This window comes from Scomber scombrus, chromosome 13 (genome assembly GCF_963691925.1).
Source record: "Scomber scombrus chromosome 13, fScoSco1.1, whole genome shotgun sequence".
Classification (NCBI taxonomy): Eukaryota; Metazoa; Chordata; class Actinopteri; order Scombriformes; family Scombridae; genus Scomber; species Scomber scombrus.
Window position 1 is genome coordinate 12,739,741 of NC_084982.1, and position 22,847 is coordinate 12,762,587.

General features: G+C 40.7%; 1 protein-coding gene across 1 annotated transcript in view; it reads right to left on the reverse strand.

Moving 5' to 3' along the window:
• Positions 1 to 16,448, reverse strand: part of LOC133992975 (anosmin-1) — a 39,226-nt gene extending 22,778 nt beyond the window's left edge. The window contains exons 1-2 of the mRNA XM_062431784.1: positions 16,215 to 16,448; positions 10,143 to 10,190 (exon numbers count right to left, since the gene is read on the reverse strand). Coding sequence (XP_062287768.1) covers positions 10,143 to 10,190; positions 16,215 to 16,406 — 240 coding nt within the window. The 5' untranslated portion in view covers positions 16,407 to 16,448. The remainder of the gene's footprint in view (positions 1 to 10,142; positions 10,191 to 16,214) is intronic.
• Between the last annotated feature and the right edge of the window lie 6,399 nt (positions 16,449 to 22,847).

A 22,847-nucleotide genomic window follows, 5' to 3' on the forward strand; every position in this document is an offset into this window, starting at 1 on the left:
CCCATTTCACGCTGTAATAAAACGCAGCAGTTGTTACTCTGGGGGACCCTGAAAGACATTCTGTGGGGCCGATGAGAGAGTCAGGCTGAATGGCAGCCAATGCCACAGCCCATCTTTACTTTGTCATGGCTGGGACGAAGCAGCAGGGAGGGAAAGGAGAAAGATGGGGGGAGTTGGTTGCAGCGGATGGAACGCTCTGATGTAGGCGCATGGTTATCTCCACCCATCGTAAAAATGCTTACTGCCCCGAGTGCGTGACTGGAATAACACAAACTATTAAAAAAAAGTGCATATATAAAATGTCATGCAAGTGGTTTGTATAAGCTAATGAAGCATGAACTTCTACCAGGCATTCCAGTCAAGAATGCCCCAGGCTCAACAATATATAGTGTGTACAAAAAAGAAAGATGGGCCATAATTCATAATGATGCAGATGACATTTTCCCATATTGGCTGAGCATATTCGTACAGTCAAGGGGAGATGTGTGAGACAGCTATGACTGATCCTGTTATCAGTCATAGTTGCCGCTTCTCCCCACATGCGCTAATACATGTGTATACCTGTATTTGCCCCTGCACTTACAGAATCTGCAAAAACATGCACGTCCCCAGTAAGTTTTTTCTCTCCGTTATCCATAAAACTCGGAGATGACATGAAGCCGAGCGTATCGATCGCACAGCTGTTGGTCAAGCTCAAGTGGTGCCAACAGATATTTACAAGGTGCCTTTGCTGCCCCTCGGGATGGAGCCTCAGTCCTGAGCTCCTCTGGGAGACTCAGATATGGAGGAATCTCTCTGTTGTTGATCACACACACACAGTGTAAATCTCACCTCCAATCTCATTGAGTTATGGCTATTTTCTGCTGCCCTGGCGCTTTTCACACCCCTGACCACCGGACAGAATCATTCCAGCAGCTCTCAGCTCCTTGCTCATATCTATCGACCCACCCGGGAGCAAGTCGCCGGGGCTCTGCTCCCTCCTCTATTGAAGCAGGCACTTACTCCACGTACTCACTCACCTCCTACTCTATTTCACTTTTATTTGGCTGTCATCTCCCCTCGACTTCTTCTCAATTCTTATATCCTCTCTTCCCTCATTTTCCCACCCATAGCTCTCATTCTCATCACTCTCAGACCATGTCCACTCTAATCCAGATCAATTTTAAAACTCATCTTTCTTTCTCTCTCACTCTCTATTTTGGCCTTTCCATCTGCACTAAGTCAGTGTGTTCATATTCAAGAAAATTTATGTTTTCTAAAACTCTCTCCAAAGCAGATAAATTTGACAACACCCGGCTCACATTGCAGTGCGGACACGAAATGAGCGTTTTATCATGTGATATATCTTTCACAAACATGGCCAAGGGAATTTCACTTGCCAGCAATATTATGAGGCCATGTTTCTGTAGCCTCCAACTTTTTTTCTGCAATCTTTTTTTATGTGTGTCTCCAAAGCCAAAGATCCGTGCACAGGATGCAGGTGACTTCACTGACACATTTTGATTCTATTCTAAAACAACTACATTAGTGCAAAACAGCCATTTAATTAAATATATCAATCACAGACTGTAGGGGACTGAGGAGACTTTTCACAGTCTGGATTTGTGTTTACCATTTCACACAATCTTGGCATAGTTGTGGGTGCCAAAAATGTGCTCAAAGCAGAAAAAGGGTGGAACTGATGCCGGGCAAGAAAGCAATGATACCACCATCACTGCCTGCAACCAAGATATCCCGCCCCACATACCTGAGATATTGTTTCAAAGAACAAAGACTTTTTTCTATGCAGTCCATCCTTGAACTGATGATTCATCTGGGAGAGTTTAATGCCCATACAAGCATCGAAAGTGCTCCCATAGGTACTCACCTAATATTGTCTCTGTAGGAAATTAATAGGACTTTTAATTCTATAACCTCACATGCAAAAAATAATCCCTCCTGCTGCGCTACTATTACCATTAGGCTTAGATAGTACAACAAACTTATGCCCCTTAAATCAAATCCAATTTTAGACTGGCTGCATTCATTTGACAACTGAATGCAAAATATGTCAATAACAAAACTGTGCTGTAGTGTTTGGGTATCTGAACATCATTGGCAATGTATCTTCAATCCACATTATTTATCTAAAAAAAACACCATTAAACATAAAAGAGGAAAACGATTTGGAGATATTTGGTTGTGTTTTAAGTCACATCTCTATATTAAAAGCTAACATTTAGAGACTGAATTGAAAACACTTGAATGGATGATAAACTTCTCTGTAAATGGCCTTTTCAAAATTATCAGAGCGGATCTGGCATGTCACTTATTCCCTTTCTCACCCTCAGTTCTAAGAGAAAAGCCACATTGCCCTTAATGTTTTTGTTTGCTCCCTCATTTTCATTCAAGGCACAGGCTCCACTTCAAGCCTCAATACAGAACTCAAAGTCATCTTGAAGTATTTTTTTCTTTTTTGTACACAAAAAACAGTAGCAAATCTTTATTACAGCCCTCAGAGACTGTCACTGAAGGTTAACCAGGCTGAAACATATTTCATCAAGTGTTGGAGCTATGATCTGAAAGAGTGTGAAATCATATGCTACCTAGGCTTTCCAATGTGTCTCTAACGTGCCATTAGGTTTCAAAGGACTGTAAAAATATAGCAAGTAAATCAGGAAGAAGATATCTCTGTCCTGAGCTGTTATGAAGTCTAGACACAGTATTTCCTCAACCTTATGTGACCTTAAGTCCATGAGATATCAGGTATTTAATTTCTGCACTGTTATAAATCAGCACAGGTGTGTTTTGGGCAGACATTGAGGTGGACTGGCCAGATCAAAAAGATAAACAGTGTTTTGAGTGTGCAACTCTATACCCAGCAAGCTTACATGGCTCCTCATAAATATGAAATGAGGTTTTCCAATAAGCAGCAGCTGGCTTTTGTATTAATGGCACGATTAATTTATCCGAAAGGACAGACAAATGAAAATTTAATTTGTTATTTTAGAAGAGCTGTTGATTTTATCGCCAGTCAAGGTTTATATGTGGATGAATGGCAGTGCAATCTTTATTTTTTTTCTCATATTTGAAAGGGGTACAGATAAAATTATACCACATTGCTTGCTGTGGGGTAGCAAGCAATGTATTGTACAATTACGTAAGCCTCTGCACACTAACAGGAAACCGTGATTGCTCACAGTGTCAGTGGAGGATTGATGTATTCAAAGCTAGAAAAGACAACAATTGAAGCATTTTGGTGCATCTGCAGTTAGAGATAAATGAGGGCCTGTGCTGGAGCCTGGTAACCAATGTATGTAACAAATTTGTGGCCGTGTGCTCTGCTCTGTCTCCCTGGAGGTACCAGTATCCACATTGTATGGGAATTTGGCACTCGGTGTAATATATCAGTGTCTACTACTGTAGCAATATCCTGTAGCACCTGAGAAATAAAAGTAATGTCATGTCTTCTAAGAATTATTGCCTAAAATGGGATGATATACAGGGCTGCAAGCAACTTGCTTTATTGGTATTATCACTGGAACATATCAACAGCATTTCTTAATTGTAAGTGATACGAGATGTGGTTATGATAACTTTGAGTAAAATGAATTAATTCTGACACAAAGTGCTTGAATTTCCCTTACACAACTAATGACATATTTTCCATATCTCAGAGTATTTTATGGCCCAATGAGGAACGCATGCTGTAAATGTTGCCAGTGTCATAATTCCTCAATATTTACAACTAAGTCAAACACTGTACTATTCCAGCTCTGGTGGGGGGAATTGAAATGTATACGGTTCATGACTTTCTACGTTGTTTCTCAACCCAGGCTAGGGAGACGTGAGTAACCTAGCAGGTGGTGTCACAGACATTCCTTGAGCATCACTTTAATTATTAATTTAAATGCAGCTGAGGGCACAGACAACAAAGAGCTGAAAAGGAATTGCTTGGCAGAAAGTGAGAAGAAAAAAGAGGAGGAGCAGGAGGGGGCAGTGCATGAATTATACATTTACCCCACAATCAGAGGTGCCTGCCTTATTTATGAGCAAAAAGCCCACACAGCTTAGCCAGAATTGTGCTTTGTCTGCTGTGGAATGCAATAGCAGTTCATTTAATACTTAATGACTCTGAAGTTTCACCCAGACACCAACACACACACACACACACACACACACACACACACACACACACACACACACACACACACACCGATGCCACCCTCATTCCCCCTCCCCGGTGAGGACTCCTTCTCTTACAGGTCCTCTGCCATCTCACGTTGTTATCTTCTGCAGTGACAACAGTCAAAATTACAGTGGCTCTAACTAGAGCCTCAGTTATCACCTACCTCTGGGCTCAGTTTACATTTCATGACAATTAGACTCAACAGGATGTATCCATCATGTGGGGTCAGATTGGTGATAAAGAGGCCGGTTGGGCTTTCGCTGTGACGTGGCATGGGAAAGCCAAACCCTCTCTGCAGTTTTCTAAAAAACCAAGTCAAATCTGCTCCAACACATGATTTACTGTATTTACTCTCACCCCATCCACCCAGAATAACGTTACGATGACAGATGCAAGGGAGCAGAGTTGAAATCACGTGGTAAAGCACTCAACTCACACGCCAAAGCCATTTATTCAAACTGTCTGTACAGCTGAGTAACATTGGCGATAATGAATCCACATTTTGGGATGAAAAATACATCTCTGTCATGGCACTGCAATCACTGCAGATTGAGCAGATAGTAAACGAGATATAGGATTTCCGCCCGGTTTGTTTGTTCCTACAGTGATCACTTAAGCTGTCTCAATCCCACCACCACCACCCCCACCCCCCATCTTGTATGAAATAAGATCTGGAGATTCAGTCTCAATGTAGGCCAACGACATGTAAAACATGGCACGCCGTTGAGGGGAGGAGAGCCGTCCTAATCCCACGCTACAGTCACATTCCAGCACTATCAACATTTGTTTATCTGAGTCTGAAACACTTCAAATTCACTAATCCTACTTGTCCACCCCAGTTTCCTCCAACAGTTCCTTACAGCAGTGGTCACTTCAGTGTCTTTGAAGTGTAGTTCCTCCAGCTTGACAATTCATGTACAAACAATAGTAGTAATTCATCATCATTTTATATGTATTTCAAAAACTGACAATGAAGACTTGAACAAGTTTAGTGTTGGGAGTTGTAGACAGAAAATACAAAACAAAAAGGAAACAACTCATCACTGACACACATTCAGTCAGAATTATCATCTACTCTACTAAAACAGTCCACTGGGAGCCAAAGGTTAAGAGAGCTGTCGATCACTGAGTATCTGACACACATTCTGGTTTCTCATCATCCTGAAACTGTCACATACAATCTGTGAGATTTAACTGCAGGACACAGCAGCTTTGACTGAAGCTGGAATAAATTGATAAGCCCACATCGACTAAGCACATCAGCTTACAGATTCTTACATCCTAATCTTCCTTTCGTCAATGTGGCTGTTGGCAGGATCAGTTCAATAACAAAATATTAACACAGACTTTTAATAAAGCAGCAGAATCATATCTTGTTTTAGCTCCTGGAGAGAAATTAGTCTCTCCACCCGTGAGGTTGGAAAGGAAAAGACAACACAGTCAATGTGAGTGGTGCACTGTAGTCGATGATATTTAGCTAATCCATCCTCAGAATGAGAATAAACACTTAGATGACAGCAGATTGTCTCAGTGTGACTAGTCATTATTGCTAAAAGAGGATTTTGCAACAGCTTTGATTACATTAATCCTTCAAGAGAATGAAATCCCAGGGGGAACATGTGGAATCAGGCTTTCGGTGAGATGTTGATTATCTTAGAAAAGAAATGGCAACTATTTTAAAGACCCACTCTGTAGTATTAATTAAAACATGTGTTGGTGTGAGGTAGTCAGTGTTTTTCATTGTGCAGAACTTCTTGGAGTGCTCATCACTCCGATATTGAACTGACAGCATCACGGAGAGGATGTTTAGATGTGGGATTTAACTGCTGAAGAAGTCTTAACTGCAGTCCCACAGCCCTTTTCGCCTCCTCTGCTGTGGCCACGTCTTTGGTTTTTGCTGTGGGGGTTTTCATTTTCTGCCACCCACCATGTGAATAATGAGCTCCACAGATAGCAGCCAATGAAGCAACCCCCCCTTTAGCCAATGAAACTTAACAACCATGTCCAGATCAGGTCCTTCCTGCTGGGACTGACCAGCCCTACTTCACACTCCTCTGCCACCCACACACACACACACACATTAACACACTGTCTCACTGCGTCAAACTAAAACATAAGAATGAGTAAAAACTATGGAGAATACCACCTTAATCAATTAAATAAAATCATCAAGTGAAAATGGCTGAGACTGTTTCTTATACTTTGCTGACTGCCCACTACTTTCTAGTCCAGCTTGCTTTGAGCTGTCAGTGCTGGTAATGTGGCCAACACAGTGTTCGAACATGACCAAAAGGTGCTTTGAAGTCTGTTTAAGCACCTAACAATCCCAGCCATGCCCAGCTGTAACCTACCAACCAGCACTCACTTTATCACATCTTTTCAGTGAGCCACAAGATAAACTACCTACTGCAAAAGAGGAGATGACCACACAAAATACTTGTAAACTGCACCGACAAGCTCTTCAAGCTTCAAGCAAAAGTGACACTTCCCTACAATATATTATGTTTTCTAATCAAGGTTAACATTTATTGAAGGATGAGGCTGAGAACAAACTTAAATAAAATGGTCAAACTTCCCCATCAGTGTTTTTTCACTGATGGGGAAGTTTGACCATTTTATTTTGCCGTGAGAAAATGTGGGGGTTGGTAGGGGGGTTGACAGTGGGCTTTGAAAGACACTTTTGAATGAGACATAGTAGCATTCCAGGGATTGTTATTCACGCAAACCATTACAAAGCGTCCAACATGTGAAGACGAAGGGGCATGTAATCCAAATAGTAAACACTTCTTATTCTTAAACAGGTATGTGAAGCTCAGGGTGTGATTGGGAGGAAAGGGCATTCAAAAGAACCACCTGGGATACGTGAGGGATCTATGAAAGACGTGCACGACTCATTGCCGCCAAATGGACACCATGTTGCCTTTTTTTCAGCTTTTCTCTCTGCAAACCATTTGGGTTGCGGCTGATATACAGACAAAATGTAAGGTCAAGTGAAAATCCCACTGCTGGATGTTATATTACAGACTGGTGCTTTAATATTTCTCCAGCTCAGTGATCACCACTCAATCCAATTCACTGAGAGATCAGTCTCAGTGGAGAAGCAGTCCCGGATATTCTGTCTTTTTTACAAGAAAAATATTATAGTTTCTTCCTCAGGAACTATAAATGATGGGCACTTTCCAAAGACTCACCCACGGGCCAACTTATGCAGGCATAATGCACATGTCCTTTCCTCTCTTCCTTCCCTGGCGGCAATTTGAGTAATGAAATGCACTGCTTTGTTGAAGACCGGCATTTAGCTGCCTTAAGTCAGTCCTAGCATTTGATTTGGTGGCTGGATCACACCCGTTGGGATAAGCGGCCCTACAAATATCAGTCATGGTCTGAATGTGCTTCTGCACATGCACAAAATCTATTTTCTTTGCACCGGCAGTAAAAGAAGAGCCCCCTGGAGTATTTAAAATTTTCAGGGAACACATCCAAACTTCTCAAGAGGGGAGCTCTAACAGTAGGGAGACAAAGTGACAATAGCTCATAGAAACGCCTGCTCTTTTCTCCTGGTGTCTCCCTGCTGAATGGAGTTTGTCTGCTGGTCCAGTGTTATGGCATAATAATGACTCCCCAGCTCTCCAAATGCCACCTCGCTCCGCTTGGAGAGAGAGAGGGCAAGCAGGTTAATTACCATGACAATGGGGGACACTGAGAGCGGGGCTGATGCTGGACACTGCATACAAAATGACCGGGATGACTTTCTCATCAGAAATGGGAGGCTTTGATTTCCTAAAATGCAGACAGATGGACGAGGTCACAGTATCTTTGTCTAAATTATTAGGCAGCCCTTCCTCACCTCTCTCTGTGGCTGTTAAACATAGCTCTGGGTGGACAGGCCTTTTACCCTAATGCACTCCCTAGGAGCCACTGCCTTTGTCTCTCTGTTTGACTGTGTGCTGTTCATGAAGTGAAGAGGCTAATCAGTGGCTGTAGAGCTATTCACAGGGAACCACTGTACAGCATGGGCCCGTACAATTGTTAAGAGTGGCCACAATAGCTCAGTGTTTTGACACACTACACACAGGCCCTGAGTGTGCACTCAAGTCATTAATGTGGATGTGAAGTGCGGTGATGTTTGCTACCAAAATATTGACTTTCGGCCCCAAATTAAACTTCGGCACCATGCCCTGGCTTACATGCTGAATGGCTGAACTAAAACCTAGGATACAATTAAATTAATTAAATTCAAAGAGCCCTTGAAGCTGTTTAGAATTGCAGAGGAGTAGAGTTTTACATTTGTACAGCACTTATGCTGGCATATCATTATTTTTAAGGGTTTACATCGAACTGAGTTACATTTGTTTACAGCCTACAAGTGGGATAAAGAAGTGCTAACTGACATTCTCGTTATGGAAAGGGAAAACAAAAAATCCATTAAAAGAGTTTGAAACTTTGCAGAGTTTCAGCAATGTTAGCTGGTTGATTATGAAAACAGTATGCTGTGTTTGGAATCGCAGCCAGCAAAACCCTTTTCAAACATAAAACTCTGCCGAATAACTGTGGAATGATGAATGCCAAGAGCCGATGTTGGCCATCACAGTGGAAAGGAGAGAAACAAGTTTCACAGCATTATAGTGAAAACAAAAGGAGCTCTGCCTCCTTTACAGCCTATTCATTAACTTTAAAGATACACGCTGGATACAGATGGTTTAAAGTAATAAGAGGACTTTTTTTTATCTCACAATTTGTTGGGGGCAATCTGTTAAACTTCAAAATTCAAAATTCAATGTTATGACAAAACACCATGTTGTGAATATGTGTTGAGTAGAGTAAGACAAATAACCTATACATTCCCAGATGTTAATAGAAGGCACAAAGCACAATAGCTCTGGCAATGCAAACTGCCAAGGAAACAATTTGAAATTCAAAAAAAGGAATTTAGAAATCAAACAGAAAGGGCCATTTTGCAAGGCCGTTGATACTAGACACTGATTGTGATTAATATGTACACCAACTGTGAGGCCATGTTAAGTAAGCATTTAAAGAAAAAAGCAGCCACTCTGCATTTTCCTGAATTTCCAATTAATCACCATCACTGCAATACTGTGATTTACCTACAGTTTCAGCCTGAAACTGCCCAAGGTCTTTTGAGAAAAGCAAATAGATGACACACAAGGATTACAGATAACCTGTCACCACCTGGACAATAACATACAGTACTTCCTGTATTTTATTTAGACAGGTTTTTATAGAGCGAAGGGAAAACCCAGAAGCACAAAAACAAACAGACGCTTAGCTTCATGAAAGGGAAACCATCGTACCATGAATATGTGTTGTATATGTCCTATTTTGAGTCCTCATGGGCTACCAGCATTGAATCCTGCTTTCACGGTCTGTGTGTGAGGAGACGAAAGCCTCTGGCAGCTATAGAGAGCATTGTTCAGATTTCAAACTTGGACCAGGCTGTGCTAGCGTATCATCCTTCTTATTTCAGCCCCATGGTCTATACGGCACATCTCTGAGGGCCTTGTCAACAGATCCAGGAGAGTCTGATAGAATATGTCAGCGCCATCTTTTCAGAGGAGCTGTCAACACCGGCTTTGTCTCAACCTTCTTTGGGATGGGGCACGAAACACAAACAAGCCCTGCGGGATGTGTGCCGTAATGCATCCTACTGAACTTCCACATGAAACACTTTCATGAATCAACAGGCATATAACTTCTTCAAATCTTCTTTAATCGAATTCCATTTACAAGAACAAATGAGTGTCAATGAAAGCAGAAGCAATCCAGTAAAGACTGGCCGAAAAGAAAAAAGAGGTTTTCTAGTGATAGTCTGTGTCAACAAGTCTCAAAGTGATTCCTGCAGGCATGACAAAACTAGTCTTGTTGTGACTTGTGCACTTTATGTTGTATTATCCTCTGATAATGAGACATGTATGTGGCATGCGTCTCATTCATGAAAGAAATGAAACCACACTACCTTGGAGCACTGCTTGTGATTCTGGCACCAAACCAAGGATCCATTATTCTGTGAGAAAGAGAGAGAGAAGAATATGCCATAAGTCACCAGACTGTAAAAATGCATTTACAATAATCAGTTCACCATATTAACATGCTGTAGCTTTGACCCTCTGCTTTTACTATTACAATGCTTATTTCCCTGAACTCATGGCTTTTTTGATTAACGATAATGCTAACTGTACACAAATTTCAAAAACAGACTTTGAGTCAGCTTTGTGTGCTCAGGGCATGTAACCTAAGCAGGAAAGTGGGGTCACCACACCAGGGCCAGAGAGAAACCTCTGGTCAGTTTCACCAGAGCATGGTGACCTCAGCTTTTCAGAGGACCTGTTTGATCTCTCAACAGACGTCCCCTAGGTCACCGAGGTGGGAACTGATGTCAGCACTCCTGTGTGGGCTGCAGATACTGCTAATTTCCTCTAATTGCTGAGGAAGTGCCACCTTCTGCACCGCAACGAGGCAAACATTTGGCCCTAATAGAGCTGTGTATTTATAAATCGTCTATGTGTAAATATGGAGAGTTGTCAAACGAAGGACCAGTGGGAGTAAGTGGCTTGTGCAAGTGGCCATTTCCTGAATATTGTGTGAGCAAAGAATTATGCTGTCAGTCTCTGCAAACATAATTGTGCTTGGATGGCAAGTACAAGGCTAGTGCTTCAGAATAAATGGACAGCAGATTAACATGAAAGACAAAATGTTTAAATGTGCTTTGTATCAGAAAACAGGACACTTCAGGTTGATGTTTTAAGCCTGAAATAACTTTTTTGTTAGTGGAACCAAGCCGTAAACACACCTTATGAGTTCATATGGGGATACTTGTTATATCTATTGACACTTCCAGCAGATATGGAGCAACATTAGCATTAATTTAAAGTCTCCATCTGATGAATGTCTTCTTTTATCTCTGTTTTGGTCTCCATTAACTCATGAGGGAATTATCCCATGGTTTAACTTCTCCTAGCTCAAGTATGTGCACCACTTAAACGCTAACTTTGCAGGCCTTAAAACTAAAACAATGACCTGAAATAGGACAAAATACTGCAGAGTTAGGAGATAATTCTCTGTGGGACTCCTGTCACATTTCATATAGTAATTTGATCCATTGTTAATATGAAAATATTGATTATAGCCATATTAAATCCAACTGCTTCTTATTTCCTGTACCTCGGAGTAAGTCATAAAAAATCTAATGTAAAATTCTCAACGGAGGCTCTGAGTTTTAATATTAATGCAATTCATTCTAGTCAATGACCTGGATCTGAGCTTCACTTTTGGATGTTCTCTATGCTTCTGGAAGCTGTGGGATACAGCCAAACGTTAGGGGTCTGCAGGCAAAGAGTCTGCTTAAGTTCAATGTCAAGTTCAAAGCTTTTTCCCACAATGTAATCCAGAAGAAATTTCCCATGAGACCTTAGGAGAGAACTTATCATTAAAGGGTTTAATTTGACATCCAGTACCAGTAAGTGCTGTGCTTTTAGTGTCAATGATAATGGTCAAATGGCTTCAAAGGAGTTCATGATTGTATGGTCATGTCTTCAGAGAATCTCCTTCCACAAAAAACTGGATAGATAAGAATGAAAAATATTCGAGTCTGAGCGCTAAGGAGACTTGGAATAGTTGTTTCATTTTGTCATCAAACGAAGTGGAAATGAGCGCTAACTTGGCTGAGGTGTTCGGTGTGCATTCGCAGCATTTTGTGTGTAATAGAGCACATTCACTCTGTTGGGCTGCATGTTGATTAAAATGTGAATTATTCCCCACTAGTAAATCACTTTATGCTGTATGACATGATTAAACTCTCTTTGGACTTCACTAACTTATAAGAAATGATCAATCCAACCAAGTTGAATCCCCTGTTAACGACAACCAGTAAATAAAACCTTGACATTTAAATTGGCAGCCAATGACTCAGGATAACTTATACAGCTTGTCACAACTCAAGACCATGTTCTAAATCATCAATCGTGTTTTTTGACACCTTTCTTCGCCCATCAATCAACAGCGACAGGGCCAGATCCACAGAGGAGCTAATTCTGTTGTGTGACAGCGTCCCTGTAGCAGAGAAGCTCAGCAGGATGTTACCCCAGCTGTCCAGGCCTGACCCCACCATGTCAGGGACCAACGGGGGAATAATTATAGGTCAGGACTTCATCCTTCTGACTCACCATGACATTCCTCTGCTGTCTGAACATTATGCAGTGCTGAGGACTGTCAAGGACTCTGGTGAATGAATGCTTTCCAGATATCCTCCTGTGTGACTGGGGTCGAGGAGAGAAGGCCAGACAGTGGCCCGCGAATGTGTGGCTAAGGTGAACTCGGTGCTTTGTTACTGACGCTAGTGGAGTCGTGTAAACAGGGCACTCATCACTGAGATACATTATGGCTGTTGTCAGCTGAGAAGTTGGAGCAGGTGGCCAGGGGCATGCTGTATTGTCTAGACAACTGAGGGGAACATGGACAAAAACCCCTTTTATCTTTGAGCATAGCATTCCACCTTTTGAAAGTGGAAATCTTTTGTTTCCTATGGGCCTCTGGTTTGGATTAAATGAATCTCAGATTACATTGGAGAGGAGTTTTTGAATAGCGTTACACCTTGCCTATATGTTTACCAGCATTAAACCAGTCAGAGTGCCCTGCATAGAAAATACTCCAGGTCTCTGAGACCTTGTACACTTCGGGCCAGGTTAACAGGAGACAGGACTTCAAAGGACAGACTGGTGTCTCTGTGTGTCCTTTGACAGCTCAGAGGTCCTCAGGCAACACCAAAATAACTGATCTTTAAGGGCACATATGCAGCACTAAAGAGCTTTGAGATTTAGGCTTTAACTTGAGTAGGTGTGAGGTCTGTGGTCATTCTACTGATCAATTATTCACTCTAAATGAATTATTTGACAGGGGATCTGAAAGTGAGCTAATGTGTTCAGTGCACATCCAACGTTAACATAAAAGGGCGTTTCAGAAACAACACTGGGTAAAGTTGTCTCCAGTTAGGAATGAAGGCTCTTTGTCAAATTAAGTAGCTCAGGGTGTAGCAGCGCTGGCAGCTGAGATTTACAGACGGGACTGTCATGGTTTAAAAGCATTTACAGAGAGGTGAGGCCAAGCTACATAGACCCCTATTCATCCGCTGTCTTTACTAATGAAAAACTCCACACATGAGACTAGCACTGGCTGAGGTCTGATTCCATCGCGGGTTATTTAATATCAAAGGCAAAAAACAAGGGGAAACGGAAAAACTACTTTCCAATGTTTTTTTTCCCTTCACTTGAAACACAAATCTCTCAAGCAAGATGTTTAGGCTTTACTGCACTACACATTACAAAATGAATGACTGAATTTTAAAATGTTAAGATTTTTATTGCTCCGAATGTAATAACAAGACCTCATGGACACACCTTGTTTTTGGCTTCACAGGTCCCCACATAAATAATCCACTACAAGGCTGATGCTTTCAGAATACATTATTGCACAGGGATCCCAGCTCGCTCTTAATATTTTAAAGTGTCCGAGACTAATATTTATGGTTGGGTGTTCCCCCCTGTCTACTGTACTGGGGTGACAAGTTCCCCAAATGTGGAGTAAAATGTCAATAAATCTGTATTTGGAATTACTATTGCATCAATAAATCTACAGTTGCTATAAATCTGACAACAAATGGATTACCCATGGGTTTTCAAGCTCTGCAACTCCATGCTTGTTGCCATTTCACATTAAGTCATAATTGTAACAATTAAAACAAAGATTCTTATTTGTCCTCTGTCGCTCAACCACATAAAAAGGAGAGATGTGTGGGTGTTCATGACATCTGCAAGTGCTAAACTCTCCCAGTTTCATTCTGAGAGTGATCAAATTAAAGCTGATATGAAAAACAGATTTCTAAATTACAGCTGCAAAACCTGTTACGAGAACAAACTGTCTCATGTACCATAACCAAAATTGTTACTGGTCCATATAAATTACTAGATATTGAGATATTGAAATATTGAGAAACAGTAGGCAAAAGTCAAGGTATTTCATTTCCATTAAAACGGAAAAAATGGAAAGTGTTGCATGTCTTGGTTTTCATTTAAATGACCCTCAAAGGATGTCCAAGTTGAATTAAGAGGTCTGTCGTCTCAATCATTGGAGTGGAGCTCTGAGCGGCCTGTCGGCCTGTTACTGTAATAAGATCTGGCAGAGGAAACAGATCCACCTGTAGGTTGTGCTGACTGAGCATGCTCCAGTGTTGTGGCAACAGTACATTAGAGCTTATCACATTTAGTGCAATTGGGCGCCAGCATTTAGCAGGAAGGTGACCTCAGCGGAGAAGCATCAGTAGCTCAGTATATATCTCTTACATGCCTATGAGGTGTGATGCTGGCATTTATTGGCAGGGCCAGAGGGTAGAGGGCGGGGGGTGAGGAGGTGGGGGTTGCTGTTTTTGCAGCTGACCAGACCCCCCATTTTCACATGAAAGGACTGTTGAGAACACAGTGCATAAGACAGGCCTTGTAGATTATCAACATTTGCCTTCTATTCTTGGATCCACACGCTTGCTCAAGCAACCTTTCTTATCACAAACCACAAAAATGCTCCTAACTTTAGACAAATACCTCTCTCTCATTTTCTCCTAACTGAATAAGCCTGGCTGCACTGACTCTGAGGCTTTGCAGTCAATTACATAGAATGTTAGTTGCTCATTAGAGGTGAGACTTCATCAGTTATTTGACTTTTCATTTAGCTGGCGGCTGATTTAATGCAGCAACTTTGCAACGCATAGCAGAAATATACTCTTGGAATCTGCTATAAAACAAATCCCTGACATTACTTGCTGAACTGAGCTTTAATAAACAGCACTGTTTTCAATCTGTGTCCTTTGGATTCACAGCAGTGCTAGTTTCTGTACTACTCGCTATCTGTGCTATCTGTTAACTGCATTAATCCTTCACTCCACTGTGTATCATCCCTTAATAAAACTGCTTGAATTAACTGTAGAAGGTTGATGTGTCCGGTGGACATGCACTGAGAACTACTGCACTAAATCAATTAGTGTTTTTCAGATAAACTGATGAGAAAAAAACAAGTAAATTGCTCTGTTGATTAATTACTCCTAATTACTCCTAATAACAAATTTACTTCACTCCACTATGTTTCCTAACAATTGGGGATTAATTAATGCACCTTGAGAAAGACAAGCCTTGCAAATGCAAATGGGGTGAGTATAAAGGCAGTCACCAGATAGATAGCTGATGAAAAGGAGCAAAGGGGAGAAGGATCAGTGACCGGTCCTTTTCTCTAGAGTCCTGGGAGAGAATAGTGTGTCCAGTGAAGGGTGAAAAACAACTTCTGACACCACATACCGAACCATGCCCAGAATACAGCTAATTTATATTGGTTTCAAACACCACTGCACCACAACATGCTCTGCTACTAGTGAACAATTCTTATTATGAATATAAAAGGCAGTGGTGCCTCTCATTTGGGAGGAGTCATATATCTTCAAAATACATGGGCAATAACTTACAGTTAACAAAAAAACAAAAAAAAAACAATAATGAATTCCATTATATTTGCAATAATTTTACAGTAATTAGCAAGTCATGAATGGAAACTGGCTCCACTGAGAGGCATCCATCATCTCTCCGGCTCAAAAATACAGCAATATATCAATTGGTTATTTTAAAGGCGACCCAATTTATATACTGCATGTGGCAACTTTGTAAGTGACTCAGACCATTTTATAGATGCTTATATCTGCAACTGGTGTCTGTTGACACTTTATTTGAAGATATTTCTTGTTAATGATAATATTGAAATAAAAAATAAAATAAAAATACAAAAACAAAGCACAACTGAGAAAGTATTTCAGCACCAACCCATCAGTGATCTGCTCCTGTCCGTTTACAATGGGATCAAGAGAAACAGGTTTGACTTATGTGGGGAAAGATCGACTATAGCAAATATTAATTCATAAATGAATACAACATTGCATATGTCTTGTATTTTCAACACACAGCCAGAAGTTGGATGAACTGTGGCCACACGCTCGTACCTGAGAGTGCTTGAAAAAAGCAGAGATGCGAGTGATGTGCAGACTGAGGCATCTCGAAGCGCATCTTGCCCGGTAAATACTGGCAGTGAAGAAAGAGTCGTCCTGCTTCCTCGCAGACACACTTCCCGGGCTCGTTAACGCCGTAATCCACAAACACAGGGTCACGCACACGTTCACGCTCCTGGAAAACATGGTCCGGCGGCTGTGTATTTTAATCCCTCCACGGATCGGACAATACTGCGTGCAGGCTCCGCCGGAGAAACTAAAGAAACTTCAATTATACACTGGGGAGGAGTCACGGGCTCACGTGCCCTGCGATTGGGGGATCCCGCGGTGACTGACAGACACGAGGAGCGTTAAGCAGGTAGACTGCTCTATATAGTCCGCACAAAATTCAAAGCATGGGCAGGTTGTCCCGCGCGCAGTCCAAGGAGGAGGAAGAGCGTGATCTCCATTCAAATATGTAGGAACTGTATGAATGGAATACATGGTCAAGATGATTTGAGATTTTTTGTTATTGCTATTTCTATCTATCTATCTATCTATCTATCTATCTATCTATCTATCTATCTATCTATCTATCTAGGCTGACTGGCTTTCAGTCATGAATGTTTGGATCAAGCCACACACTGGGTCCTGCATATCCCATATTGCACCCAGAGATCTTCTTTCATTAGACAATTCCTGCCCTCTAAATGCACTAATGAAAACACAACCTAAAACACAACACCTAATGCAGGCTTTAACCTTTTAAAAACGTTTTTATTAAAAGTTTAATTTAAATTAAAGTTTAATTTAAAGCCAAAGCTGGGGGTAACAACTGCATTTGACATTTTCTGGACAGCTGTTTCAACAAGCTTTGTGTATGGACTGCCCCTTCATGTTGAGACTGATTTCACAAATTGTAGTTAAAGGTAAATAACTTACAAACATTGTAGTATTACTTTTAAATTGCTTTTGCCCCAAAATATATTGTAGATTTTGTGCTTTTTATTTATTTTAAAACTTGAATTTATTCATTCACTTCTAGTCGATATATCAACCTCTGACTTCATCATAATATAGCACAACAACATACCAAACACCACATACACCACACCTGTTTATTCCAATGTAAGCAGAGGGGTTAGACCTACTGCCCCTACTGATGACACAACTCATCAGAAATGTGGAGTCGACAGGTTTTCTGTATCAAGCCCTCACATATGGCCTTGGTGAAGCTTGCCAACATCCCAGGGAAGCCCTTTCCTTTAGCTCTCACCTCCCAGTTTAACAGTAGCTTGGAAAAACAATTCTACATGGAAAACCATTAAAACCATCCTGAATGAATTCCTCAAGATGGACTCCCAACTTCTGGCATCATTTCATTGCCTAAGGTACGGAGAAAATATGACAAGTAGGAAAAGCTTGAAATCCTCACTATTTATTGGAGTAAAGGAGTGAGTATTTAATTAGAAAGTTCCCTTGAGGGTTTACAAGACACTCCTGCTTTTGTCAGCTCATGAAGAACTTCCCTGAACCCCATTACAGCAGCAGCATAATGAACTTTTATAGGTGTTGCTCTTAAACTGAATGCAAGAGTGGGAGTGAAACACACTTACACACCATCATTAGATTTGGCTTAAGTCGCCGTCTTGCCTCGGGCCATTCATAGATTGTGCTAAATTACTCGACCTCTGACTCTCAAGCGAAATGATAATATGCCCTCATGAGCACATCCTGAACAGCAGACACTGTCTCCAGCAATGATGGGAATCACACAAATGGAGACAAATCCCCATGTCATTCAGAAAAAAACTTAACATTCTGCTTGGTGAAAGTAAGCAGAGCCCTGTAATGAAAACACTGGCCTGCTATAATTTGGTGCAAGTTTGGCTATGTATCATACCAAAGCATCTCTTAGCTCTCTAATGATATGATGGCTGTGTGTTCATTTCCCTGGTGGTCTCAGACATACAATGTAACTTGCAGTGAGAGATCCCTTGCCACTCTTAAAACATTTAAACACGGATGTCTGTGTACCTTAAAAACAGTATAATGGCTTAATTTGTTGGCTTATTACAGCCATGTGTGGTGAGGGAGTTTTTATAGTGTGGAGTGAAGGAAACGCACTGTCTGTGTGCGGTCCTGATGTCTCCTGCAGCCTGTGGGTCATGTAGCCCTCCGACGCCATGCTTTCATTGACTGGGAAAAGCCTCTGCCGGTGTGAACATAGACTGTGGAGCAATCTAAAGTGGACATGTTTGTCTGACCTGAAGTGGGACTGGACTCCATCTCTAACGAAACGTCACTACATTAATTCACACCTGCATTTACAATGAGTAACCATTAGCAACACATGTTTACTTATATAAATAGACCTGGATGTAGATAAACTGGCTCACAGTACAATAAAACACACAGTACCATGCACATTTTTTCCTGTGGTGCACCAAGAGTTCATTACTTCATGCCCTTGGCTCCCATAGCCCAAAACATCTTTTTAAAATTCCAATCTCTTATCATCTCTGTTTCCTCCTGTCTTTGTACATTCATACCCATAACCATATATGTCTCTATAATTATTCTAATTATCTCAATTGAAACCTTTATCTGATCTTCATACTCCATCCTTGAAGCTCATTCTGCTCTTACATAAGAATACATATCATTGGTGTTACACATTCAATCAATATCCTTGTGTTCAGTGAAAACCAGGAACTGATATGATATATAGACTTTTAGTTCCCATACAATTACCATATTTTTGCTATTTGAGATTTTTGTTCACACTACAGCCCCTTCGCTCTTGCTTTAGGAATTGCTCCACGGCCAGGCCAGTGGCCAAGACCACTCGATATGCTGGTGTGGCAAGGGACCAGCTGCAGTCCCAGAGCTACAAAAATGTGGGTTCTTTCTGCCACATGATCTGACAAAAGGCATCTCAAAAGACAACACTCCAGTATCAGTATCATTCAACCTGCATACGCCCAAGAAAGAAGGAGCATAGCGATCAAACACATGAGTATCTTTGATCCTTAAAGGTGCAGGTGGACTCAAAGTTCACACCTTTGATGACGAGCCGCCCGGATCAGAGCAGACAACCGGCTTTTGTTGTGAGCGCTAGCAAACAAAGGAGAAGGATAATAGTTCAGATGGAGGCAGTGTCCCAACATGGATAGCTTCAGTAGTGAGCGCAGTAATAACACAGATGCATTGATGGAAAATGTGACAGTGTATTTCTGAATTCAACAGTATGCCTCCATCATCTATTGTTCCATTGTATTAAGTATGGAAACAAGCAGAGTGTTGACAACAATTGGGCTCATAAATATGACTAATTGTGCAGTATATGAGAGATTTTATAATATCTAGTATTGTTTCTCACCATCTGCTACAGAACAGGTTGACACCCGCTAGAACAGAAGACGGAAACTATGAAGACGTCCTGTGTGATGACAGCCCAAACTCCCAATATTCCACCAAACCTGAAATTATCGCTGCTAAATCTGCAAAGGCTGTGGATTAAATATAAATCAAATCTCCTGAGTGATACTAATTACAAGAAAACGGCTTCAGGCAAATGAGCAGCCAACACTGAACAGAAAACATGAGATCTGTCTCTGAGAGAAAGATACAACAATGACATCATTGCAACAGATAACATCTACAGTATCATCCACCAAGGAGAGGCAGAAAACATTATTATTCCTTCACATAATTGTTGAATAAGGACCTTTAATCACACGCCAAGCTAAGAAATCACTATTTTTGAAATGGCGTATGAAAAGAAAATCAATTTTAACAATTTATTTGATTTATTGATCATTTTTTGCCAAGTCAAATAACATGTTATGGTAAGACGCAGTTTCAGCTGCAGGGTTCAAATGTGGGCAGTTTCTTTATAAATTCATCAAGCATCTGTCATATTTTTGACATTTTACTCGCAATAACTGGAGCAAGTTGATCTGCATTGCAAGCAAGTAAATTTTTGCCTGAGCAGATTTTATTTTTAGCTCAGTATTAGTATGTCTGGCACAGGGAGAATCATATCATTTCATAAATGCATGAGAGAGTTGTATTGACTGGTATTGATCTGTAGGCTGTTCATCATAATGCAGATGTACAAACTATACACTATCTCTCATTTGGTCTGTTACTTACCATTCATGCCTGTATGTCTATGATACTATATGCTGTTATCCTTTTCAGGTGAACCATGATAGTCTTAAAAGCAATAAAACATAGCATGTGGAAAATGTTTTTCTGTCTACATAGGCTGTCTCACTGATTTAAAAAAAAAAAAAAAGAAAAAAAAAAAGACCCATTTGCTGTACAGACACCCTTTTGTCTATTCATATTTTCAAGGTTCTTCACTCCATTCACTGTAAAAATATTTGTCTTCAACATGAGGTTGGAAAAAACCCCACTTGGCATGGAGTACTTCTAAATAGATGCCTGCATGGAATATTTCCCTACTTTTACGGTGTCCCAAAACAATGCAGCGTTGTGAAATGTTGGGGGATGATATCCAGCACAAAGTGTTTTTCACATGTGAACCACCCACTCAGTGCTACAGTTACATTTCGTTTTCAGTTTAGACAGTGATGGTTGACTGACAGCTGAGTATCCCACAGTGGTTGTTATTATGGCAGATTATTATAACTGAACCTTTTTTCACAAAGTGTGCCTGTGTTTTGTTATCTAATTGGATACAATAAATAAACAAAAGGGGGACAGAGTTATAAAACAGCACTGAATAAACTGATGCATAAAATATATTATCCATATAAGAAAGATCTCAATGCTGATTAACAAGTAGGATATCATCTGGTACCACTAGATGGCACTGTGTCCACAGGCAAATATTAGGTCTAGACAAGCACATTGACTAATCTCTTTTTCTCTCTCTCTTTCTCTCTCTTTGACACAATATTTTCCAGGAGATGATCCAGCATTAATACCCAACAATGGAGAATTTAACAGGGGGATTTTGTTCTCTCGTCTGAGGCAAACAATTATCAGATATGATGGAAAATAGAACACATTTTGAAATTTAATGTAATCTCACTCACACACACACACACACACACACACACACACACACACACACACACACACACACACACACACACACACGCACACACACACACACACACATACACACACACACACGCACACACAGACATGCATTTGAATGTTTTTACACACAGACAGACAAACACACAACTTTTACATAGTGTCTGCGGATTTAACCATGTTTTATAACCTAATTTGGTAGGGAAATGTTAACAGATAGTATTCAACTGTGAATCGTTTTATTTTACAGACCTGTATCAGATCGGGAGGTGCTTGATATGTCTGTATTAATGACTTTCATCAGAAGGTGAGAACACACAGCTACTGTTGTTCTCTCATGTCTGTTATACAACCCCATCATTCTCAGCCACATGTAAATCTCTGTGCTTCTCTTTGTTGTTGTAGCTTTTTGCCAAAAGGGAAAACAACACCACGACAGCCATGTTCAAATGTCGTCTCCTGAACCTGAAGGTCAGGAGGGTGATTATGCAGAGTGACATGTCACAATGCTGTGTTGGGTGTCTAGCTGAGTGGAAGCTCATTACACAGCATTATGTTGCTATGACAAAGCAAGAGGCTGAAACCAGTGATCCAATGCACAGCAGACCTGCCCATCCCCCAACCTCTACAGTAGCAATACAGTATCACTGGGAGATCACAGCTCCAGTGAGATTCTCACGGCTATAAATCATACAGTAGAAATGATTTTAAATTACCTGTGGTTGTAAGACGAAAGCTATCTTGACCCAGCCCTATATTTTCAGCACCAGTCAGATAACCATAGATATATTTTGAGCTCAAGTCAACATTGAAAATATAAATATGTTAAACTGTAATGTCAATTGGCCTCATTTTCCAAAGCTATACACATATTAATACATCAAACCAGTGAACTGTGTCATAATCAGTGAAATAAGGAGATGAAACGTGTTATATTAAAGATTTGTTTTTTACAGATATCATACCATCAATTGAATTACTGAATGAATAGGCCGACATTGTGATACCTAAAAGGAATGTATAACATCTCAAGCTTGTGACACATACAATGGTCTCCATGGAAACCCATCTGTGACATTTGTGCTGTACAGAACTATTTAACTTTAACATCAAGATTGACACTTTTTAACCCACTGTTTGGAAATTTTAAAATGATCGATTGTAAAGTATATATGGCTCAAGACAGGTTGCAAAAAGAGACAGCAAGAATTGGCATACATACATTATGCTCCCTTGGTTGGTTAAAGGGGTAGTTAGATATTTAGGGAAATATGTTCATTCACTTTCTTGCAGAGAGTTAGATGAGAAGATTAAACACTAAATATGCAGCTGGAGCCAGCAGCCGGTCAGTTTAGCTAAGCATAATGACTGGAAACAGGGAGAACAGGGAGAACAGGGAGCCAGCCTGGTCCTGTACAATGGTAACACAATCTGTGCCGACCAGCACAGCCAAAGCTCACTAATTAAACACATTACATATTCTTTTATCTGTACAAAAACCAAACTGTAAAAATGACAAATCAGTGTTTTACAGGGGATGATGTACTGCTTTATTGTATTGGCTGGGAGCAGTTA